This window comes from Caenorhabditis remanei, chromosome X (genome assembly GCF_010183535.1).
Source record: "Caenorhabditis remanei strain PX506 chromosome X, whole genome shotgun sequence".
In the NCBI taxonomy this organism is placed as follows: domain Eukaryota; kingdom Metazoa; phylum Nematoda; class Chromadorea; order Rhabditida; family Rhabditidae; genus Caenorhabditis; species Caenorhabditis remanei.
Window position 1 is genome coordinate 15,137,182 of NC_071333.1, and position 24,384 is coordinate 15,161,565.

Sequence of the window (24,384 nt, forward strand, 5' to 3'; positions counted from 1 at the left end):
CTTCTTCTCCTTTTTTCTTCGTTTTTCTTGTCAAAAAAATTCTTCATATTTTCTTGCTTTTTTTAGTCCGAGCTCTTCTTGTCTCATCTAGAAAATCTCGGAAAAAAGAAAAAGATGTAATAACATGGATCCCCTCTCTTTAGTATACTCCTTTTCTCGTTATGTCTTTATTTATGTCTTCATGTGTAATTAAATTCCGTTTTTTGTTGTTGATTTTACTATTCATTCCCAGAGAACTGTGACTGCCGGAACAGTTTATAAAAGCTGCTTCCAAGGATACAAGTTCTGTGAACTCGAGGAGTCTAACATAAAAAATATTGAGAATTTATGAAATTTTTTTACCTACATCCTTTCAATCCGTTCTTTTTTAAAACTCCTGATAATTTTTTATAATTTTGATTTGAGAAGTGTTTGCATCGTTTTTAATCTGACTTGCAAGGAACCGAGTCGGACGGAAGTCGGAATTGCTCCGTCCCGGCCCGAGAGTTCAGTACTGAAAAAATTAAATTTTTAAAAAAGTTTTCCGATTTTCTTATATTAGAACAACTTTTTCTAGGTTTCAAAGTGCTCGAAAATGGAAAATTTTCAGAAAATAAGTGGTTTGCAAAAAAGTTGTATTGAAAAAGGTCAACTTTTCCGCGCCGAGCCAGGCATGCCGACGGACCGACCTAAATTTTTGCAAGTCTGTTTTTATTTTCTTCCATCACCCTCATTCTATTCTAGAACTGATACCTAATCCATATAAACTGTAAGTAAATAAACACGATACCAATCCGGCACATTCAGGAATGTTTGCTAAATGACAAATACACGCTATTACATACACACATTAAAAATTAGAGATATGAAAAGGCGGAGAGAAGAAAAGAAAGAGAGATTCCATATTTGTCTTGATTTCCTGTGCCATGCCGCAATCAAAACTTCTTTCTCATAGTTTTCAATGTCTGCGCCGTTATGCTTCACTAGACTGGAACGAAAGTTCTGTGAGTTATTGGTTTCTTCTATTGAAACTTTTTTTCAAACTGTACGATTCTTCTCATTTTAATTTTTCCAAGTTGTCATCGTGCAAACTTCTGCAAACACAATAAAAACACAAATTTACGAGATAAATTTCCACTTTTAACCCATTATCATCTCCACCTACACACTTGCGTAAACCTAAATCCTAAATCCATGACGTACTCTTTACTTTATTTCTCATGTCGCAACATCGCGACGACGAAATTTTTTATCCTGCCAGACAAGTACCATCTCAACTTTCCATTTGTTGTCTATCAGTACTCAATGGAAAGAATGTAGTGGCTCTGATAAAACATGAATCTCTCTTGCAATCATCTATTGACATTATATATCCTCCTAACGATCAAATCAAATTGGCCGAGAGAAAAACGCGTAGAGCCCCCCGCCGAAAAACCGCCATTTTCTCTCCGATCTCTCAATTTCATTATTCAACATGCGCACCTGATTTGTTTCTTTTTTGATAAACACTGTCGTTCATTTTTTTGATCTATGTTTTTGACTTCTATATATTTTTGACATTTAAATTTTTCAGACCACACACAATGAAGGAACTTGACCCGGACGAGTCAAACCTTCTATTCGATAATCAGTTGTCAATCCGGGATGTGATAGAACAGTAAGTATTCTTAACTCTTGTTATTTAAAAAGAAAAATATGCAATTATTTACAGAGGACCATTTTCAAATGTGTATCGAATACTACATGAACCATCAAATCGGAAATTTCTTTTGAGGTCAATAAATTTGAATTTGTTCAAGAAACATACCGGGCTAGGACCAGAAGGTGAGTCAACATTCTTTACTTAAAAATGAAAACAAGAAAAACTGACTCTACAAATCTAAATTCAAAAAACAGTAATCCGTACTGAAGTTATCTAATGAAAAATACAGTTATGTTTAAAAAATTTAAGCGTTTTCGGAAAAAAAAAACTGGAGTAGGATGATGAGTGCCGCAGTTTAACAGTATTTTTGTATCTTTCTAGAATCTCTTTTGAAAAAATTTCAAAAGGTCCCCTCAACTCCTAAAAATCGAAAAAGTGTTATCAACTATGTTTCCTCCTCCGATTCTTGACTTCCCATCGGAAATGACAAAATGTCCTGAAAGTTCTCACAGCATGTGCTCCTATCTTCTACGCATTTCCAATTCATCAATCATTCTATCAACCATCATGTGTCATCGTGAACTCTGAGCACTATTACCTGATAAAAGAAAATTATAAAAATAAAAAATTCGAGATTTCAGAAGTCGACGAGGAAATCAAAATATGTCAGAACCTACAACATCCCTACATATGCCGACTGGAAAAAATCATCACCAGTACGAATTATAGACATATGATATTCGAAAATATAGAAGGACATGATATATGTTTCGAGATAGTACAGAGAGCTAGTAATGGGTTTGTGTTTTCTGAATATGTAGTGAGGTGAGTGAAAGTCTAAGAGAGTTTGGAATGATATCAATTCTTACAGTCATTACACAAGGCAACTTCTAGATGCATTAGACTATTGTCACAGTAGGAAAATTGTTCACAGAGATGTCCGACCGCACAATTTGGTTCTAGCAACGTAAGTTCCACCATTTTGGATAAATCATCTGAATTTTTATTTTCAGCAAAGATACATCAGCACCCCTGAAACTATGTGGGTTTGGTGTAGCTAAAGATTTGTCTGACATAGGTGGTTCCATGGTTTGTGGTGAGTATACTCCCTTTTTACTTTAGATTGATTTCTTCAATTCAAAAATTTGCCAGGTCGCGTCGGTGTGCCGCAATTCATGGCTCCAGAAATAGTGAGAAAGGATCGAGTGTCGTGCTCGTCAGATATCTGGTCTTCCGGTGTCGTCCAATTTCTTTTACTCGCTGGACGATTACCTTTCACCGGGTCCACTTCCGATATATATGAAAGGATTATGCACTCAGATGTGGATGTGGGTTATTCGTTTGTTTTTAGTTTTCATTCTTTAGTTTTCTGAATTCTGTTTGAGCAAAATATAACCGAAACAGTATTCTTAGTTTGATACCATCATTTGATACCACAATTTATTCCAGGTTGACGGTTATATGCCCAATATCTCAGAAAGTGCCCGAAATCTTGTACGACGAATGCTCTCCGCTGACCCCTCAAAACGAATCGGTGCGAAAGAAGTAGGTGTCACTTTTATCACATTTGTTCCCTTTAACTCTCTCTCTCTCTATCTTCTTCCACCTACCATGTTTCTTTCTGTCACGTATTACACAAATTGGTTTGTTATTTTAGTACGAATGTCAGTCAAGAGAGAAAAAAGAAGAAACTAATCAGTTCGTGAGATCTGTGACGTGCAATAAAAAAGAATACCCCCTTATTTTTCTGAGCGTTCCTTTCGGTGAGAAAAAACCGAGTGACTAGTTTGATTTACTCAACTCGATTGAGTTGGGGGAACGAATCGAGATGATTGTTTTTGAACAACAACACAGACTAATGAATGCAAAGTCAACGTTTCGCAGGATTTCGAATTTCGAGAACAACTCCTTTTTTGTTTTGAGTTTTGAGCTAGAAGAGGCTTACCAAATCTTATTTTGCAAGAAGCTTGTCTCTTTCTAGATCTGAACACTCAAGAAAAATACCAGGAAATAAAAAGGGAACTTTTCAGGCACTAAACCATGAATGGATTAGAGATAAGGAACATATGGCCAGCAGGAAACATATGAATGATGTCATTGACCATATGAGGAGATACAATGAATCCAGAAAGCTAAAAGTGAGTACTGTAGTTCAAAATGATAATTTGCGATCAGAAATTAAAACACAAATAGTCTTTTTGAACAGGTTGAAAAGTGAAACCCAATCATTTTCCTTCTTTTTTTCAATTTCTATTTTAACCGCTCTTCTCTAGAACGGGTTCACTTCAAGGTGTCATTGATACAAGTGTATCATGTTTCATGATGATATCTCCCTGCAATTTGTCGGGGCGGATCTATACAATTTCTGCGGTTTCTCTCCAAATCATCTGATATCTCGTCTTGTCATGAGAGACAAAATGCCAACACCTTTTCAAAAATTTCCAGAGCAATGTGTTGTCGGCTGTCAATAGTGGCAGGTTTGACGAGACGACTCCCCGGCTCGGCTCACCACAGACCGCATTCGTTGACGGATCATCGCCAGGTAAAACGTCGTCTTGATTCTTATTTTATTCATATTATCCTCCCCCCCACTGCTATGCGACACCATTCTGGCATTTATTTTTATGACGAGAACAATTCTGAAATTCGAAAATTGTCAGGTGGAGACTGCTGTCAGCGAGGAGAGTCGACTTCCACCGATGCAGCCGAACCACCTGTCGATAAGGATTTGTCAGGAGCGTATAAGGTGAGAAGGGTTGGGCTACTGTAAGATCGTTTTGGTATGTATGTCTGCGTTGAATTCAAAAAAGGTTACTGTAATTTTCTTTCCTGCATTTTTTTTCTCCAAAATCTTTGCAACAGCTCAAAAATTATGTTCGCTTTCCCCGATAGTTTCCACTTTTCGACTAAACTACAAGTACTGTCTATCTACGCAAACCGATCTCATTATCTCTATTGCCACTTGTAACCCCCAACGAAAAACTAAGCAAACAGTAATAACTCGACTCTTGTCACTTTCCCAAAAAAATCTTTGCTCATCAATGGTTAGTTTTTTCTCATTCTATACTTTCAACCTGATTTTAGACCCTCTATCCCGAACTTTTGTCACCTTGTAATCCAATAAAATCCAATAAAATAAAATGAAACGGGATCAAATGCAACACCTCTCAAAATTTCTATCTTTTCACTTTCTCTCCCCAATTTCTCGCGCCACATTAAATTGTTCTTGTTGTAATTTTTGCCGCATCATTTTCTCATTCTCTGAGTTCTGGCATAGATGAGAGCACAACATTCATCATTTCGATATAATAGTGTATTGCATAACTTGGTGAAGAGTCATTTTATCTTATCTCTGTGGGAGGGAATGAGACGAAAAAATGAACAGTGGTGATTGAAAACTTGGAATCCTCGACTGGAATTGTCCTTTCACAGTAAAAATTTCAGGTTCTTGGAAGTCTGGACGCAATAAACAGTCTTCTCGACCCAGGATCATATAAACCAGGAAGCACAACATTTCAAAAGATTCATGACGACGGAAGTGTTCGAAATTTATTGAGAGTGAGTGTTTCTCACCGCAGTGGCATCTGGTATCGTCTGAATCATCTGAAGCGACCAAAAGCTGGAAGCTCGAAATAGAAATAGACTTCTACTAAAGATCAACTGGTTGGGAAGTGTTGTTAACAAGTAATTTCAACACGCAACACGTTTTCCTTTTCACTTTTCCTCTTCCTCCGCGGTTTCCTCTTTTTGAAAGTCAGCGGAGCACCGGGACGGCAAGCGCGGCGATTTAATTACGAGAACCGCTCTCCAACGCAACTTGAATAGCCTTCTAATGGACATACTCCCGCTTGCCTCATCCCTATGAAGGCTCCGCCTGCCTTCTCCACCCCTCGCCCATAATTTCATTTTCAACGCACACACAACATACAACACTCAACAGAAGAGCAAGAGGGACCCCCGCGGGCAGGAGCCACCGGACCCTTCACTTCAGCACATACACACACACACTCATTTGCTTATCTCTGCATTCATTACAAAATCAGTCGACTGTGACCGTCTCGCTAATTCCAATTCTAACCCGCCCCCCTCACAACTTCGAGTTCTCTGACGTATTCTTTGAGTGAAAAGAGTTCAATCCAATTCGCCCCATGAAAGAAGTTGCAAGATTTGAGAGGACTGTACCATAGGGAACGGTATAAGTGACGTGACATGACGTTTTCCTTCCGTAAATCGGTAGATCAGGTGAGTAGAAGGTTCTGAAAGAGTGCAGTTAAGAGTTATTTGACAGTCAAGAAGGTTTTACGGTTACAAAGGTTGAATTTTCATTTGAACTTTTTTCAAAACCTACGCCATATGGTTTTCAGGTTAGTGAAAACAGTGGGTATTTGTTGATACAGTAACCTAATACCACTTTTCAAAAAAATTAACTCTAAAACTGAAATCTGTTGATGGAATTTTGAGCGCTAGCAGATAGATAGATAGATCTGAGCTCATGATCTCAGAGTTAGCCAAATGACAGTTCACAACAAAAAAACACAATCAAACAACAGGAAATTTGAAAAAAACTAGTAGCTTGTTAAAATGACAAGGTCGTCGTGACATGTTACTTGTATGTGTGTTGTCAGTGAGTTCTGTGGCTGCTCCAGTTGTGTTGTTGCTGCTGTTTGGGTGATGGGGCAGAGGCGGCCAGCCCTGGAGAAAAGAAGAAGAATCTCTGAAGAAATAGAAGAGTGACGGCAGTGGTGGCGGCGGCGGGCTTGTCTCAAAAAAGCCCTACGGTCGGGGCGCCTCTCCTCCCATTTTTTTCTCTCTGACCCGTATCTCTCTTTCGGTTCTTCGCGGTCCTCTTCAGCAGTCCTCTCCGTTGCCGCCGGTCCCACCCCAATCCCGCCTCGAAATCAGACGGCGGTAATATTCCTCTTCCATCTCTTTTTTCTCCTATCTCTTCTTTTCTATCAAAATCTCACATTTCTCCAAGTTTCTATTATTCCACTCTTACAACACCACCATCGCCATCCATCCGATCTTCCTGGTGTTGAGATATAGTTGTGATCCCTGTATGGATTCGACGCTGTTCCACAACTCATTACTGGCGATCCTCATCGGCTCATTCCTGATTTTCTTCGTGTGCGTTCTTGTGATCGGTGCACTCAGCGATCGTGGCCTCTGCTGTCACGACTCGTCGTTCGTTTCACATGTCGTCGGAGGACACCACCACGCCGCCACCAATGGAACACACTTCGTCGGAAGACAGCACCACGACGGCACCGTTTCAGACGCCGTGCCAATCGTCGTCGTCATGCCTCGATGTGACTGTGGCGGTGGGGACAAGTGTGTCATTCCTGAAAGCGAACCACCTAGTATCCAGCCCGACGAGTCTAGTAGTGGATATTACGAAGAGCAGTTCAACACTGGTGAATATTTCGTGTTTTCATGTTAGAAGGTCTCAGATTCAGAAGGTTTCTGAAATAGTTTAGAATTCTAATGACAGCTTAACGAAAATGGTCTTTGTTTCCCAACTGCTTCTTCATTTATGTTCATTTAAGTATCTTCAGAGCTCAAGTGGCGCAAATAATTAAGTGTCCATCTTTTCTGGTCTAATGTGTTTTGGTCCATATGCAATGACCATACTGGTGTAACAAGGCGGATCAGTAAAAATCATTAATTTTTGAAAAATATTAAAATGATAACAATAGTCTATGTGACCTTTGCACTTTTTTTTTCAGTTGTATGACAAGATCAACGCGTTGCCGTGCGAGCCAGTGGTTACGGAGGTCGACACGTCAACTCTTCGAAAAGAGGTACGTTTGATGAATGAAACAAAAGAAATACGACTATTAGCACATGATGACAGCTTGTTAAAATCTCTTTCCGTCGTAAACACTTGGTTGCGGTCGCTTTCAATAGCCACCCATACTACTTTTTTTGAAAATAAAAACAATCCCATCCATCCACCACAAATTCTTATCAAAATGCAAATCAAAAGTGCTGAAATGTGGGCTCTTCAGCTCGATCGTCCCGCGAGACCAATCAGTTTTCACCGCATCCCTCCCGGTTTCCTCTTCTCCGGTTGAATTTGCCGCAGCCTCACGTTTTTGTTGTGCAATAAATTTGACGCAAAACGGAAAAAGAGCAACTTTCCATGGGGTGTTGTCGAAAAGAGTTGATAAATTGAGCTATGGAAAAAAGGAAGGAGAAAAAGAAGAAGATGTCAGAAATTGATGTCAAAAGATGGAAATTCATTTGGGAATTCTGATTCGAGAATGTCGGATACTCGACAATGAAGTGTTTTCTAGCACGGCGATGTTTTTGGGAAAACTCTCAACAATCAAAAAAAAACAAATCATAACAAGACTCCTAATGAATTTATACCTACAATTCTAAATTCAAAACTTCATTTCCTTTTTCAGGCTGTTCTACAAATCGACGGACTCCTCGGTCCCAGTCCAGAAGCACTGGAGCTCAGACAATTGCTCAACTCACCACATTTAGCGGTAAGTTGGTCTTTTCCTTCCTCCCAAGACCCTCAATAGTTATGCATAACCACTCCCAATAGCAATGCCATTGTAGGAAAACGATTGGAACATTATGGGACCACCATAATCCACCATTTCTTTTTTTGCAGTCACTTGTTCTTTCAACTTCTGCTTTTTGAAGGGATTAGTATGTTGAGTTTGGAGAAAAAGTTCATGGTCCATGATAAGCACAAAGTGTTCGTGAAAACTGACGCAAGTGGGGTCGAATGTTCAGACAACTGATGTTCTCAAAAGTATAGCATTTCGTACTTCACATGACAGAAATTTTCTCGAAATATGTTTGAGAATGAGACAGCCAGAGTGAAATACTCCCCGAAAAATTGTGATTAATTACACGCCATCTGCTTTCTCTTCTTTGTGATATTTCTATCTCATTGTTCTTCTCAGAGTTACAGAGAAAAACAAAATGATATGAGAAAATGAAATTTTGAACTTGCAAAGAATTTGTTTCTCTCAAAAAAGTTGGTCAATAATTTGCACTTGCGATCTCTGTTCAAAAATTCAGGAGTGCAGAAACAAACAACTTGAAAATGAGAAAAAGGTACTTGTGACCAGTTTGACTTTTGTACTCTACCACTGCGTCGACCGCTTGAATGAAAAAATCCGTCCGCTCACATTTAGGGTTTTCCGGAAAACAATGAACACGTTGTGAACTGATCATGTGAAAATGAAGTTATTCCGATTTATCTGGAGAAATGATTTGAATATTTGAATCATTTGAACAACACTATTTTTTTCAGAGTTGCGTGCAAGCTTTAGACGTGGTTGTCTGTGAAATCCGTGATTCGAAAAATGAGGCTGGCGGATCCGGTGACAAAGATCCCAACGTAAGTTCTTCACATTTCCCAATCTCTACAACTTTCTCCGTTTTCAGTGCGTCTCGAGTGATCCTGCGCCGGCATACTTAAACGGGGGCGTGTTGCCGTTAGGCTCCCAGAGGGCCGGAACATCCTACGAGCACTTCAATCATTCCGCTGTCCACACGTCATGTCAGTTTTTGATTATACACGATATGACAAGTTGATTGACAATTCTGAAAATTGCGAAGATCCGCCCTTATTCGAGAAAATATTTAAGACGATTTCTTGCTATTCTCGCGTCATTCTCTTTTCATATTCTTTTTTTTAGACGACGAGGAAGAAGAAGAATTGTACGACTGTATGTCTCGGTTAAGACTTGTTCAGTTTCAAAAAGACACCCAGGAGCCAATGGGCATCACTCTGAAAGTGAATGAAGATGGAAGGTGTTTTGTGGCAAGAATTATGCACGGAGGCATGATTCACAGGCAAGGTAGGACCCAAAATTTGCTAGAATTCAGTATCAATTTACCTATAATTCATATTCCAGCTACATTACATGTTGGAGATGAAATTCGAGAAATCAACGGGATGAGTGTTGCTAACAGAAATGTGGAATCTTTACAAGAAATGCTTCGAGACGCTCGAGGGCAAGTCACATTCAAGATCATACCATCGTACCGTTCAGCACCACCGGCTTGTGAAATATTTGTTCGTGCGCAGTTCGACTACGAACCAATACAAGATGACTTGATTCCATGCCCACAAGCAGGAATTCCGTTTAAGACTGGAGATATTCTACAGGTTGGTGTACTAGAATGCAAATCGGACTTTATCTCTATTAACTTATTTCAATAAATTTAGGTTATTTCCAAAGACGATCACAATTGGTGGCAGGCCCGATTTGTGTCTTCTTTCCCGTCAATTGGAAATTCTTCTAATGGTAAGTTTCCCATCTTATAATTGATCAAAATAGTAATTTATAGCCCAACGAAGCAACCAACAACAAGTTGCCGGCCTGATCCCATCACCAGAACTACAAGAGTGGAGAACGGCTTGTTTGGCAATGGAGAGATCCAAGAACTCTTGTAATAGTAATACAAACCTCAATACCCAACAGAACATATATTTTTATTCATTTTTTTAGCACATTGCATGTGGTTCAACAAGAAGAAGAAGTACTACACAACAAAGTATCTTCAAAAACACTCAGCACTGTTCGACCAGCTAGATCTTGTGACATATGAGGAGGTATACCATTTTTCAATGTCTTGATTCAGAATTTTGTAATTTCAGGTGATGAGGCTGTCACAGTACCGTAGAAAGACTTTGGTTTTACTCGGAGCACATGGAGTTGGTAGACGACATATCAAGAATACGCTGATTCATAGACACCCGAATAGATTTGCTTATCCAATTCCACGTGAGTTTATTTATCTAAAGGAAAAATTATTTCATTAATTTTTATTCTCTAGACACAACTAGGCCACCTCGAAAAGATGAAGTCGACGGAAAACATTACTACTTTGTGACAAATGAACAAATGATGGCGGATATTCAGAATAATGAGTATTTGGAGTACGGTACTCACGAAGAGAGTGAGTTGACAGACTAAAGAAAAAAAACTACAATTGGAATTTAGGTATGTATGGAACAAAATTGGAAACCATCAGGAACATCCATAAAAGTGGTAAAATTGCAATTTTGGACGTGGAGCCCCAAGCGTTGAAGGTTTTACGGACAGCTGAATACTCACCATTCGTGGTGTTCATTGCGGCACCAAACTTGCAAGGCATGCAGGATGTAGGTTGAATTTCAGTAGAAATTTCATTTAAAAAATTGATTTCAGCCTGACGGTTCCTTGGAAAAACTACTGAACGAGTCAGATGTCTTGCGGCAAGCCTTCGGTCACCTCTTTGATTTTATAATCACAAATAGCGACATTGATGATACAATCTCTCAGTTAGAACGACTAGTGGAAAAACTTCCCGCGTACCCGCAATGGCTTCCTGTCACTTGGGTCTATTGATCTCGTCCGTCTAGGAATATTTTTCTTTCAATTGAAAACACAACTCCCTCTCCTCAAAAAGAAACTTCCCAAAACACTTCAGTTATTTTTTTGTTGCCGGTGTTGTTATGTTTACAAAAAACAAGAAAATTTTAGTTGTAATAAGTGATTTCAGTAAAAACTATGTTATTCTTTCGATCCGTACTGTAGTTTTTACGATCTCAAACTCACAATCATATTTCAGTTTCAGTTTTTTCTTCTAAATCTTTCTGGGTTTTCTAAAATCTTTCATCACTTTCTATAATTTTTTAATTGAGCAAAAAACGTAGACTCCTTTACTTCACGATTATTTTGCAAACAAAACTTTGATTTTTACGGTAAACGGCCAATTTCTATGCTCATCACGTTCCATTGTTCTTGTGATAGATAATAAATTTGGATTATTTTTCATTATTCACTTTAATAACTGAATCAGGCAATATTTAAAATATAAAAACAACACAAGTTGGTATTTTGAGAGTTGTGATCCCGTGAATGGTAAGATTTTCGGAAGAGGAGAAACTTTGTAGAGCAAATAATGGGAAAAAGGAAAATAAAACAACAGAAAATTACAAATGAAACTAGAATAACTTCAAAATCGGTATCTGCAATCGACTATATTCAATGAGCTAGTACATTACCAGAGTGGGTGACTGCTACATGTAGAAATGATGACACCAGGGATACATAAAATACAGAAAAAGGCAAAGGGAAAAAGGGGATAATTGACTATGCTACGTAGAGCGGCAAGTCTTCAGAATCGGCCCGGAAAATCGAAACAGAATGAAAAATAAGAAAGAACGGGATTGATAAAAACAAATGACCATCTATCACAATATCACATTGACAGTTATACATTAGGAGTACTTGGTCGCATTCCTACAGTACACCATCTATAACTGAAAGGTATTCATAACATACCAGACTAGAACTATCACGTAGAATTGAATATCCTATGACATAGTGGCGCCAAGATGTTTCCGCACTTTCTCGTAAACGACATAGGAGATGCTTACAGCGGGGATGACCTGAATATTGCGTGTGAATTATTTGATTTACCCTGTTTAAGGTTTTATTGTAGCTCTAAGACGCTATTAGTCACTTTTCTAAAAAGAACAGGAAGGTGAATACTTAGTCAGAGATCTTGCCGTTGCTAACGTGCGCAGATCGGACAGCTTTTCAGCAAATTCAAACGAAAGTTCGCGAAAAATGAGATGAGACATCGGAACTTTCTTGTACTTCGAAGTATTAAAGAAAACAACCTAATCAAATTTAGTACCGCAGCGCACGAAATCATCGCCAAGTAACCTTTGATTGGAAGTTAGGGCGAAATCGGCTTCAAATTAACTCTTGATCATCTTTTGGTCGGAAGTTTAAAAATATTCAGCGTTAGTTTAGATATTAGTCACCTCCAGGTAGTAAGTTATCTCTGAACCAAAGTGGTCGGCATTAGATCGGACTTTGAGCGGATTTAGAACAGAAGGTTTGACCTAAATGCTCACTGAACAGAAATTGATCGGAAGTTGATTGTAGCCTGATTGGATTAGGTAGCGATCTGGTTGAGAATACGATGCACATCCGAGCTAAAGCAATCGGCAGCCTAGTTTTTCACTTCTTACAAGTTTTCTACCTTTTTTTACTTATGCAGCATTTTCGAAAGGCTCAGTGATGACCAGAATATCAATTATATTTATTGGCTGTTAGATGAACAAAAAAAGACGGGAAGTTTCTTCATTAGGCTATACCATTTCTAAAACCAGAAGTCGAGTTCATAGCTATTTCAACAAGTTTATGACGTTTGGGTCCTTCCGCAACATATGTTCTTGAGAAATAGCAAATTTTTAGAGTCTCGGAGTGTACTTCAAAACGTTTTAGACTTAGCGACGTTTTCCTAATGTCGCGACAACACTACTCTGCAATGTTTATTTTTTCAAAACAATCCTCACCTTCATGAAATTCGGTGTGATTCCTCGGTACAATCCAGTAAATCCCTCGTTTTGAAGAATATGCTTGAACTGTCCAACCATTGTGTCTGGCTGAGTGGAGTTTCGTGGAGAAATCGCTGGAAAAACACTCAAAATTCAATAAGATCCGAGTTTAATTACTTACCACGTGCTTGGAGTCGTGTCCGTACTAATGCAAGTGGGTAACTGGCTAATTGTCCACATGTTGAACTACAAGTACCACAAGCAAGTAGTGCCAATACACCTGGCTCGGTGTGTTCCGTGTAGTAGTTGGTGTAAGCTGCCTTTAATGTTTCGTACACTGTCAGATCGATTCCAGCGTATGGTATAATTCCAAGGAGGTTCGGCACGTAACCCTGAAAATGAAATATATAATGAATGCATTAAAAGTAGAGCACATACCTTGTAAAAACATTTTATACCCTCTTTCATATACATCTTGTGAGCAAAGTGAAACATTCCTTTGTCCAATTGACCCGTCCTACGAAGTGCCAACCTTGTCTTCATAACCTCCATAGGGTAGATGGCAGTTTGCGATATGGCTCCGGCTGAAAATAAACATGGTTTTGAATAAGACATATTGCAGTTTACAAAATAGTTCTATGTTTGAAAGATATAGTAGGCCCGGCCAATGAAAAAAAATTGCTGCTCCGACCTGAAGTCAAAAAATTTGCGCAATTTTTTACAAAATGTTTCGAAGTTTTTTGAAATTGTTATAAAAATAGTCGAAAATCCTATGTACGCTTGAGTTTAAAGACGTAGTGGAATTTTCATAATTTTGTACTGTGACCCGGCCCGTCGCTTTCTTTTCCATCGAAAAATGATAAAAGTCCAGATGAACGAGAAGATGGAAAGAGTGTTGTATTGACAGTTGTTATTCTGTTTGTTACAAAGTCACTATTTTCACTATCAAATTAAAAAAAAATCGATGCTGCTCACCTGATGACCCTGCAAACAATCTCTCATATGTCGTTAACTCCGCTCCACCTTTGTATTCCTGAATCCATCTCTTTATCTGATCGTAACTCATGAACTTCATCGCGGATTCCGGAGCAATCTTGATGACATTGATACCATTCCCCCTCCAAAACGACTTGATTCCTCCTTCAGCATGAAGTAGATGCACACAACTCACTACTCCGAGTTTGTTGGTTTTAGTTGAGTTGACCTGTAGAAAATTTATGTTTTTCTGACAATATGGATATGAAAATACCTGTAGATAAACTTTGATGCGATCGAATGGAGCTGTACATGTTCGAGACATTGCTCCAGCAACACCTCCAGCGACCAAGTGCCTCCACCATACTCCAGATTGCAATTCCTGGGGGGTGAAATCTTCGGGGACTTGACCATCTTCTCCAATATCGATAATCTGCAGATCAAATATATTCATTTTGAAAGGAATTTTGATGTTATACCAAGTTGTGGCGCCAGAAATCCACCATCTCTCGCATATCGGTAGACGGGTACAAAAGCATGAAATCTTGGAACTCGTTGAGGTTAACAGATGACGACCCGGATTGATCCATTCTGAAACAAAAATAAAGAAAACTGCTTTAAAAATTAAAAATGCTTACTGCACGAGGCAGAAAACTCACTTTTTCACAATACTCATGGCCTTCTGATCATCCAGGTTCACTCCCAACTCTTTGCAGTAACTTTTGATCTCAGACATATCCACTTCTCCGTCCCGATTAGAATCGATTTGATCGAATACTTCTGCTAACCGTGCTTCGTGAGCTAACACATAGTTGGTGAAATCGGCGATGGTGACTCTGTCGCTGTTCTCCGGTGTCATTTTGGCAAGAAGTTTCTGGAAAATGAATCATGTCGATATTGATGATGGCTCATTTCTTAGATTTTTATAAAGTAGTATTATCAGAATAAATCGGTTTTTCCATCTTTCATCCGTTTTTATAATTTGCATCTTGTGATCTCCGACATGTCCACAGGTTACAGAACGGTTCATGGCAAGTTGACATGTGGGAAATCACAAAATTTTTGTTTTATTCTAATAAATTTTGTTTTATTCCGATAATAATGATCAAGCAATTCTTTTCGTTTTTTTTTCATTTTCTTGGTAATTGCATTTCCACTCATTAGCTTCTTTCACTCGCTGGCTGAGACACCAAGCAAATGTTAAAGACGTGAAACGTTTTTCCCGTCCTCTTGAGAATTCAGCAAACGTAAAGGCACGTTTCAATGCAAAAAAATAACTCACTGGTGCCATTGCAGTTGGAATGTGGGGTGTCTGAGAAGCAAGTGCTTGGGTGAGATCCCGAATGTCGATACTTCCGTCGTTGTCTGCATCAAGTCGGTCGTACATCTCACGGATTCTGAAATTATCAACTAATGTTATGAGAATGTGAGAAAAATTAGCTGAACTGTTTTCAAAAACAGGAACAGGACAATCAGAAATATTCTAATAAAATCTACACCTACTTCTTCTCTTTCTCCGGTGTTAGGTTAAAGTGAAGAGCAGAATGGGTGGCGATTGCAGCTTCTTTCGACACTGACCCCTGCAAAACCCTTTTTTAAAGAATAGTTTCCGATATTTTTCTGGCTCAAACCTGAATGAGAGGTTGGTGTTTCGAAACTTTAAATGGCTGTACGGTCCGGGCATGCTCTCCAATATTTTTGAGGTCGATGTACTCTGAAATGTGAAAATTAGTTATTCAATTACAAATTTTGAAAATAATATAAGTTAAAAATCATTCTTCTGATTTTCTCTACGAACCCGGTTTCTTTTCCGATAACGATCCGCCTTGCAGTGACGGAGATTCAATTGTGACACTCATCCTGGAAAATAATGATAATTAGGCCTATTAACATGAATACAGATGTAAAAACTACTTACTTTTAATATGTAACCATGTATAGGTGATGTTGAACATTGAAAAATCCTAATTGAGCAAATTGTCCAATAATTTGTGGATGAGGACAGCCTGAATATATTGATTTCGAATTAATATTCTTGTTTCCAGTGACAAAGACAAAATAAAACAAAGAAGACAAAAAATTAACATGAAAATAACAGATTTATAATTAATTAAACGCCTATTATTTTTTAAAGTGGAAGTTATTTACGGAAAACCTGAGATCATGTGAATTACTTGTTGGAAAACATATGTTATCGCAGAAATTGGTGTCCACGAGAAATGTGCTCCGGAATTTTTCCTGACGCATATCTCGTGCACTGGTGCTTCCGCCGATGACTAATATGTAGTGTGCTAGACGCAGAGAATTGAGGCCTGTGAGAAGAGAGAAGTGTAATGTGTGCGGGGGTATGTGTCTACACAACAATAAGACCGAATTTATAGAGGAAATCCAACGATAATACAGGAAATCCGAACTGAAGGGCTTCTTTTGAAATATAATTTACTTGGATGAATCTGTTTTGTGATATTAAGTTGGAAGAGTACTGAAAACGTTGAATATTTGGTAAAATGGTTCAGAAAGGTAAAATCTAAACGTAGAAAAAATTCACTGAATAAAATTGTTCAGGTTGAAATAAAAACTTTTGTGTCGTGAAGAAAATGAAAATATTTTGTAAAATGGTATAATTTTTGACACTTGTTTCAAGCAGGGGTTTTTTTTAAAAACCCAGGTGGAAATTGAAATAGTTTAGTACAACACTTGGGATTCAGTACTAATAACAGTTCAGTTGTTGTATAATAAAACTTCTTTTACGTTTTATGCGAATGTTTCAATCTCATTCATCAAATTTGATATATTATTTAACGACAGAAGTGGTTATTCAATTGAATAATCTATGAAACTAGCAAGATTGTTGTGAAAACAGTTAGCATGAGTAACTGTTTGACATCTGAAAGGACAAATGACAGACCAAATCATCAATCGCATAAAAAACTTGATCTTCGTCACTACACGGAAACAAGAATAGAATGTAAAAAGAAGAGAGGCATATCGTTGACGACGACCCGAAACGAATCAATTATGTGTATCACAAATCTATTGATCAATTCATGCTGATTTGTTTTATTTTATTTCATTTTTCCCCAATTTACTCCGTTTGTTCAAAAGTTCAACTCTTAAATCTTAACAATCTCATAATTTCATTTTCCTATGTGAACAACCGGTGTCAGTCTCTGTATCAGTGGTTTCCTTCCGCTGGAATCTTGTTATGAATGCATGAGAGAGCTTCACATTTTTTCTTCTTCTCTTCTGCCCAAAACCAAAAAAACTTGTGGGATATAGAGGAGAAAAAAAGAGAAGCCGAGACGAGAGAGTCTCCTTGACAACTGCAGAGCATTGAAAATTGCAACGCTTGAGTGGGAGTAGTAGGTGTGTGTTTCGCAGTCTTTCTTACATTCATTCTTCATCTAACTTTCTCTTTTGAAAAAACCGAAAATTTTAAATCTACATACATTGAGCGCCTTTGAGTTTCCGGCACACCTTTATTGGTTAGTCATAGCTTCGGCAGTTGATTTATTGACGTGATAAGATCAACTATCATCATTTCGAAATCAGGCCGTTCCTACAAATTATCTTGTGTTCAAACGGATACAGTTTTGTTTATTTTCTTTGTAGATGCCAGTGCTTTTTAGTTTTGTCATAAATACTATTCCACTTTCAGAAATGGATAAAATTTCAAACATCTATAACTTCGACGAACCTCCACCAGAAAAGCTTAGTTTGGAACTATTCATTATTGAGAAAAAAATTGGAAAAGGTCAATTCAGTGAAGTTTTCCGTGCACAATGCACATGGGTGGACCTTCATGTGGCTCTCAAAAAGATCCAAGTGTTCGAAATGGTTGATCAGAAAGCTCGACAAGATTGTTTGAAAGAAATTGATCTGCTCAAACAACTGAACCATGTTAATGTGATCAGGCAAGAACATTGATTCCATATCTATCACGTGTTAAAATTCTATTTGTAGATACTACGCATCCTTCATTGACAACAATCAGCTAAACATTGTACTCGAACTGGCCGAGGCAGGAGACATGAGTCGGATGATTAAAGTAGACGGTCAGAGGCAAGCCACTCTCATAATTTATATTCCAGCACTTCAAAAAGGGTGGCCGCTTGATACCTGAAAAGACAATCTGGAAATACTTCGTTCAGCTGGCTCGAGCATTGGCTCATATGCACTCTAAACGGATTATGCATAGAGGTGAACTTTAAGGTATCTGAACACTATTATTTGCTCTTTTCAGACATCAAACCAGCCAACGTCTTCATTACGGGCAACGGAATCGTAAAGTTGGGAGACCTGGGATTAGGCCGTTTCTTTTCGTCAAAAACAACAGCTGCCCACTCTCTTGTGGGAACTCCTTATTATATGGTGAGATTTTCTCAATGAGACTTGTAATTTATATATATATAGACATCAAGAAAACACAAAAAGTTTTCGTGTGAACTATAATTTTCTTCAATTCAGTCTCCTGAAAGAATCCAAGAATCCGGATACAACTTCAAGTCAGACCTCTGGTCCACTGGATGTCTTTTGTATGAGATGGCTGCTCTCCAATCCCCTTTCTACGGAGACAAAATGAATCTTTACTCTCTTTGCAAGAAGATCGAAAACTGTGAATACCCACCACTCCCAGCAGACATTTATTCGACTCAAGTAAATTTCCTGATATCTCCATCTTCCCACAACAGAAAAACCAAATTTCAGCTTCGCGATCTTGTTTCTCGATGCATTCTCCCGGAAGCTGCAAGACGACCGGAGACTAATGAGGTTCTTGAAGTAAGTTGCATTTTTCTTTTTTCTTTTAAATGGTGTTTTTTTCTTTTTAATGGCCCTTTGTGACATTTCAAATTACTTCCATTTTAAGGTTGCCGAACACATGAACAACCACTTTTCTCCCTCCGAAGAGCAATGAGCAACGCCATTACAAATCCTTCAAACATTTCAAAAAAAAAATCAGATTGTCTTCTTCCCCATTCCCTTTCGATTATCTGTCGATACTATTTTTGCGTGCCCCGAAACCGTGATACTGCAATTTACTGCAAGTCCCTACATAATTTTTCCAAATGAAGCATCTATTTTTATTCTTTCAGTCATCTATTTTAACTTTTCCTTTATCTAATGCGTCAGTTCATTCTTAATTAATAGTGAGTAACAAATAAATAACAATTGAGATAGAGTAGTCTAGACTGGAACACACTTGAATTCCAGTGGATCCTTATTTTCTTGGAAAGCCTGTCTGCAATGTTCATTGTGTGAAAAGCGCAAATGAGCGGATGCTGTCTGATCTTTATATAATTTCTGACTGCACAACAAAATATGCAGAAGAAGAAGAGCAGGTGTATTTTTGTTATGAGATTTTTGATTTTTTTCAGATATCGGAAATGTAAATGGATTTTTATCAAAACTGCTCAGGTAGTAATCTGATTTCTTTTTCAAAAACTGGCATGATAAAGAAAGACAGTCAATATCTAAAAAAAAATCATCCAATTTTGTTCTCATTTTATTTCCTTTTATTATCCCATTTCAAGAAATGTGCATCACTTCTATTCTCGTTTCCCTCCAATTCTCACGACTTTTTGTGCCCATTCCTATTCAAAAGATTGCCTGACTAAACAGAATGAGTTTTCTATCTTCCTCCTCTTCTCCCATTGCAAACTCATACATCTTCCTAGAATGTGTTTCAAGATAAGAATTTTCTGGTCGTTTGTCACTTTTTGAATACTTTGGAATCCTATCTAGGAATTGAGATATGTTCTATTATCTATTCAAAGAAAAAAAAAACAGGAACCACGTGTTTCACTTCTGTCTATTTTTCCAATTTCCTTTCCCATCCATGACGAAACCCAATTTTGGAAATGGGCCATGTGTCGTCGAGAACTGACGCCTCCCCAATTTTATCACCTTTTTTCGAGAGTGGAACAAAGTTCAATAGCTTTTCGAGAGGTTTTGTTAAGCCAAAACATCTTTTGGAATCCTCGTGGAAAAATGGTTTGTGATGCGTTTTGTTTCCGTTTGTTATTCTTATCCCGTAGGAGTGAGGAGTGTGAGAAACGGATAAATTTTAGATTTTGTTTTTTTTTCGTTTTTAAAAGTCACTCGAAATGCTTCTCTTTTTGTTGCAATTCATCGAGCATCAATTTTCTGTTGGAAATGTCGAAGATCATAGTCAGAAACTGAAATCCGATAAAATGTAAACAGCTACAAACCACAATGATGGCTTCTAGCAGCTGATTCAAGATTGAAGTGGAAATTTCAATTTAGGAAGTTCCTGTTATAATTCTCATTTTAAAACATTAAATGTATACTCAAAAGTTCAAAGAATCTGCACTCATCCATTCTGACGCTTATCGCAACACCTTTCTTTGTTCTTTATTGTTCTTTAACCAAACTGCGCACTTCAAAGAGCACAAATCCCTTTTCTTATGCTGAAAAAAAACTCTTTGAACTAAGCGAACGCACGTATCTTCAAAAACCCAAAATCAGTGTTTGGATCAAAGGCTATTGTATTTTTAGAGAGTCCACTTAAACGTCCCACCTTCCCCCTCTCACAGTTATCTGTATCCTTTGGCGAGACGTTTAAAAAGTCACGCAAATCGAAACCTCTGGTATCGCTCCTCCTGACGTCAGTGCACAAAGGTGCTCAACTTACGGGTGCTCATTTTCTTGTCTATCTCTCATCCATCTTTTTCTCCCCTTTGTGTAGATAACGCAGTGCTGTTTTACACGTGTGGATGGGAGGGCTATCTGTGTGGGCCATTTTGTACTCTGATTTCTTTTTATTATTGGAAAGAAAATTCTAGATTCGCAACTACGGTATTTCCTTTTTTCAATATAGGTACAAGTACATTTTTCAGACAAGGAAGTAGGTGTTCGTAAATTAGCTTTGTCTGGAACATCCTTAGACGAAAACAAACTGAGGAGTATCCTCGTGAGAGGAACGAAACAAAATTGAATATAAAACATAAAAACACAACAGGAAATCATAACGACATTTCACAAAAAATATCTTCTTTTTTTTGTCTGAATAGATATTTCCTCGGTATAGAGTCTTCTAGACGGGAGTAGCCTTTTCCCAGAATATTTCTTTATAAATTTGGTACCGGAAAACGTAAGGCTAAACGAAATTTCAGTTGACGTCTTCCAGAAAATACAAAATTTGAATTTGAAGTGTTCTCAAAGCGTCTCTTTCATTCTTTTCTCTTTTTTCTGACTCATATTCTTACAAGAAATGTAATTGAATGAAAAAAAAAGAAAGCTTCGTAAAAACATGTTAATTACACTTCTCGAGCAGTATTTTCAATGAAACATTTTATTCCACCCTCTTCATTCCCTCGTCTTCTCATTTTCCCATAAATGTCACAAACGACTTGTCGTAGGTGGTCTCAACAAAAAGTTTGACAAGAGACAACAAGTTAGATAGTGTTGAATAAACATGAGATTTTGAGAAAGCTAATTTATTCAATAGCTATAGTCATTAGGGACCACCACACTTATAAGTCTTGTTTTCCATAAATTGACCGAATATTTTTTCAGTGACATCATGTACAAATGTATTTACGGTTTTCTTAATTTTAGAGGTACATCTCATTTTGAATTCGTCTTTTTTAGAAGACTATTAATAATAATTGGATGTTTTCATAAACACCCAAGAAATACCATAAGTACAATTTTTCGTATAAAATTAGTTTTCAAAATATTCGTATGATCAACAGTGAAAATTTAAAGACTTCAATGCAATTCACTAAATGAAAACTCTCTATTTGCGTAATTCTGCTAATCTTTCTGCACGCAGTCTACTTTTGTTCCCTTCCTTGTTCATATCTCACAAATCTACCTCATTCGAAACGCCATCCTCCTATTTTCACATCGGATTCGTAATTCTCCCCCTCATTTATGTATATCTACGAATCTTTGAGCTGAATCTCCTTTTTTTGTTTGTATAGCTCATTTGTTTCTTTTTTGTTTTATTGCTTCTCTTTTTAGAGTATTTTTAGAGATTCGAGAGAAAATCATCTTATTCGAAGAACAGCTAGCCATAGGGTAAATATATGGGAATCCTGACAGGAAATTGAATTTTGTTTATGACGAGTTTGACGGGTAATGAAAAGTGTAGAAAAGTCAGTAGGAAGGTTATGAAGGATTGCACTTCTCCTTTTCTTCTGTGTCGTCATAAAAAGCGATTCTCTCTCAAAATACATCATACTCTTAACGGAGGAAAAAAACTATGTCAAACACAAAAACGAATACATTTATGATTAGCGAACACTCCGTATAGATCTTTGTGCTATTTTTTGGATCTCCCGCTTTGAAATAAGGGAAATAAGAAATTGACGAGGTCAACCTTTGAACCTTGACCATAAAAATATATTCCGAGGACTTGACTTATTTATGTTAATTAGAGGGGGGTGACTTTTAGTGTTTCTCTTCTTTTTGTGATCTTTACAATGTGCTTCCCTGTTTGCCTTATTATGCTGAGTTCTTTGTATTACGGTAGCTAAATTCTTTTTGCTCTTTTTTTCAACAAATGAACACATGATTCACAATTGTAATTCATGTTCTACAAGCATTCATCCTTATATGTTTCTTTTTCTGCTGCCGTTTAATCGCGTCATCTTTCATCTTAACTTCGATTTCTCAGAGCAATGTGAAACTGAATGAACTCTAGAAACAACATCCCACACAAATTAGATATCTGATTTATTTATATGCATCATATGGACATTTTTTGATTTGATTTTAGACGACAACGTGATGTGATTGGTTTACTGATTAGTTATTGAGCCAATGTCTGTTTTACACATGCCCCTTTCTCATTTTTAGTTTTTTGAGATCAAAAAATTCTGAGATCTTGCTTTTGTGCTCTGTGCTGAGTAACATCTCCACCAATTATCAATGAATCACATACAAATTTTTAAAGTTGTCCAATTAGACCACGCAACGCCTCTCTTCCGGTATTTCATTAGACTTTATTCTATCTCTGCACGATTGTTACATAGTTCTACGAAATCGTACCACTAGCATTCTAATTTGGTACGCTAATTAGACATTTCTCAGTTCAAACACTCAAAAAATATTGCAAAACTTTTTGTGCTCTTTGTTGCACTGGAGTGCCGGTGGAAACGTCTGGATAATAAATAGTGCAAGGAGTAGTCTGGAGATATTTGAGTCTGCGTGTAGGTCTTGTTCTGTGGATGCGTATAATTAGAAATAGATCTCATCCTGAGAAATTTGATACCAATGAGGTTTTACCATGAGTAGGAAAGAACGCGCGTTCCTGTTTCTCTGAAATTTCCGGAAAAGGTTTTTTTCTAGGTATGAATTTTAATGTGCGTTCAGAAATAAAACAATAGTTTTGAGTTTTGAATAGATATTTTTTCAGTTCCTTGTTCAACAAACCTTGTGTTCCTTCAAATTTTCGGTCAAAATAGTGAAAATAGAAAACATGTTTTCACTCCCAAAACTTTTGTCTAGAATTTCCTTATTCAGCGATCTCTGAATTGTCTTTTTTATTACTTCAATGTTTCACATGATGATTCATATCCAGAAATGAAACTCATAGGTTTCAAACTCAGCCATGCGTCCCTCGCTACTTGTCTCCTTACAAAGTACATCACTCATAAAGTGTATGGGTGTGAGAAAACAACAAAACCGCTTACGTCGACGTGTGAGCGGCGTCTGATACATTCTGAAAGTTGCTCAGAAATCTCGTTTGAACAATTTTCACTTGTTTTTTGACCCGTCAACTGTGTAATACCTATCTTGATATCTCGAAACTTGAAACCTCGAAACTTTGAAAGAACTAAAAGAGCAAAGACAAATGATGCGTCCGCTATCGCATTCATCCATCAAAAATGTTGGATATATGCCGCATCTGGAGGCTTGAGGTCAAAAAGAGGCCAGCCGGATAAAAAATTCCACCTGACAAATGCATTGAGCAGCAAGAACCGCCGTTCGTAAGCTTCAATGCACACGATCTCCAGTTTTTGAGATTCGGATTCCGGTGTCAATTTCAATTCATAAGTTCAACTTTTTCCTCCTTTCTAAGTTCAAAGCACCCAGGAAATATTTACACTTGAATCTGATTCCATCATAGAACCTACTTTAGTTTTGTTGCGTCATCGTCATCACCCGAATCTCTCTTTCGATAATTCTGGAAAACGTGCGAAACAAGAGTTTTCGGTCACAACTCTAACTAAGGAATCGAATTTTACACCCCTCCCGTTATCCTCCAAAACTGGCGCGTCCCCAATGTGAGGAATGAATATTTGACTTTTGTTTGAAACCTGACCCTTGCCTGGATTTTTCTCATCTTCTTCAATTCTGTGTTCGGCATTCTTTTTTTGTTTGAGGAGCATTAAAAACGAAGCAGACAAGGCAGAATGTCTGAGTGAGTATTCTTTTCTCAATTCATTTTCTTTAAGCGTGAAGATTTCTTAAGTTGTTTTGATCATTTCTATTTTATATTTATTCATTTTGG

At 37.6% G+C, this 24,384-nt stretch overlaps 3 protein-coding genes across 3 annotated transcripts; 2 read left to right on the forward strand and 1 right to left on the reverse strand.

Annotated features, from left to right (window-relative positions):
- Nucleotides 1-1,562: 1,562 nt before the first annotated feature.
- Nucleotides 1,563-10,983, forward strand: GCK72_024992 (uncharacterized protein; the record flags this gene model as incomplete). Its single annotated transcript, XM_053736149.1, has 25 exons — nucleotides 1,563-1,636; nucleotides 1,691-1,803; nucleotides 2,263-2,446; nucleotides 2,493-2,588; nucleotides 2,635-2,717; nucleotides 2,774-2,949; nucleotides 3,071-3,166; nucleotides 3,652-3,759; nucleotides 4,067-4,163; nucleotides 4,282-4,367; nucleotides 5,066-5,179; nucleotides 6,600-7,046; nucleotides 7,348-7,422; nucleotides 8,032-8,115; nucleotides 8,898-8,984; nucleotides 9,032-9,146; nucleotides 9,286-9,447; nucleotides 9,505-9,758; nucleotides 9,819-9,897; nucleotides 9,941-10,048; nucleotides 10,102-10,205; nucleotides 10,251-10,377; nucleotides 10,430-10,552; nucleotides 10,597-10,757; nucleotides 10,804-10,983. 25 exons carry the CDS (start codon nucleotides 1,563-1,565, stop codon nucleotides 10,981-10,983), a joined length of 3,333 nt encoding a protein of 1,110 aa, XP_053579715.1.
- A 971-nt stretch (nucleotides 10,984-11,954) lies between these two features.
- Nucleotides 11,955-15,763, reverse strand: GCK72_024993 (uncharacterized protein; the record flags this gene model as incomplete). Its single annotated transcript, XM_053736150.1, has 12 exons — nucleotides 11,955-12,029; nucleotides 12,948-13,063; nucleotides 13,111-13,321; nucleotides 13,368-13,513; nucleotides 13,905-14,133; nucleotides 14,179-14,337; nucleotides 14,384-14,495; nucleotides 14,564-14,778; nucleotides 15,187-15,301; nucleotides 15,408-15,484; nucleotides 15,536-15,618; nucleotides 15,703-15,763. The coding sequence occupies 12 exons, from the start codon at nucleotides 15,761-15,763 to the stop codon at nucleotides 11,955-11,957; spliced, it is 1,599 nt and encodes a 532-aa protein (XP_053579716.1).
- Nucleotides 15,764-17,564: 1,801 nt separating this feature from the next.
- Nucleotides 17,565-18,819, forward strand: GCK72_024994 (uncharacterized protein; the record flags this gene model as incomplete). The annotated part of the gene is made up of 7 exons (XM_003101118.2): nucleotides 17,565-17,818; nucleotides 17,868-17,952; nucleotides 17,996-18,104; nucleotides 18,148-18,275; nucleotides 18,372-18,560; nucleotides 18,612-18,683; nucleotides 18,772-18,819. 7 exons carry the CDS (start codon nucleotides 17,565-17,567, stop codon nucleotides 18,817-18,819), a joined length of 885 nt encoding a protein of 294 aa, XP_003101166.2.
- Between the last annotated feature and the right edge of the window lie 5,565 nt (nucleotides 18,820-24,384).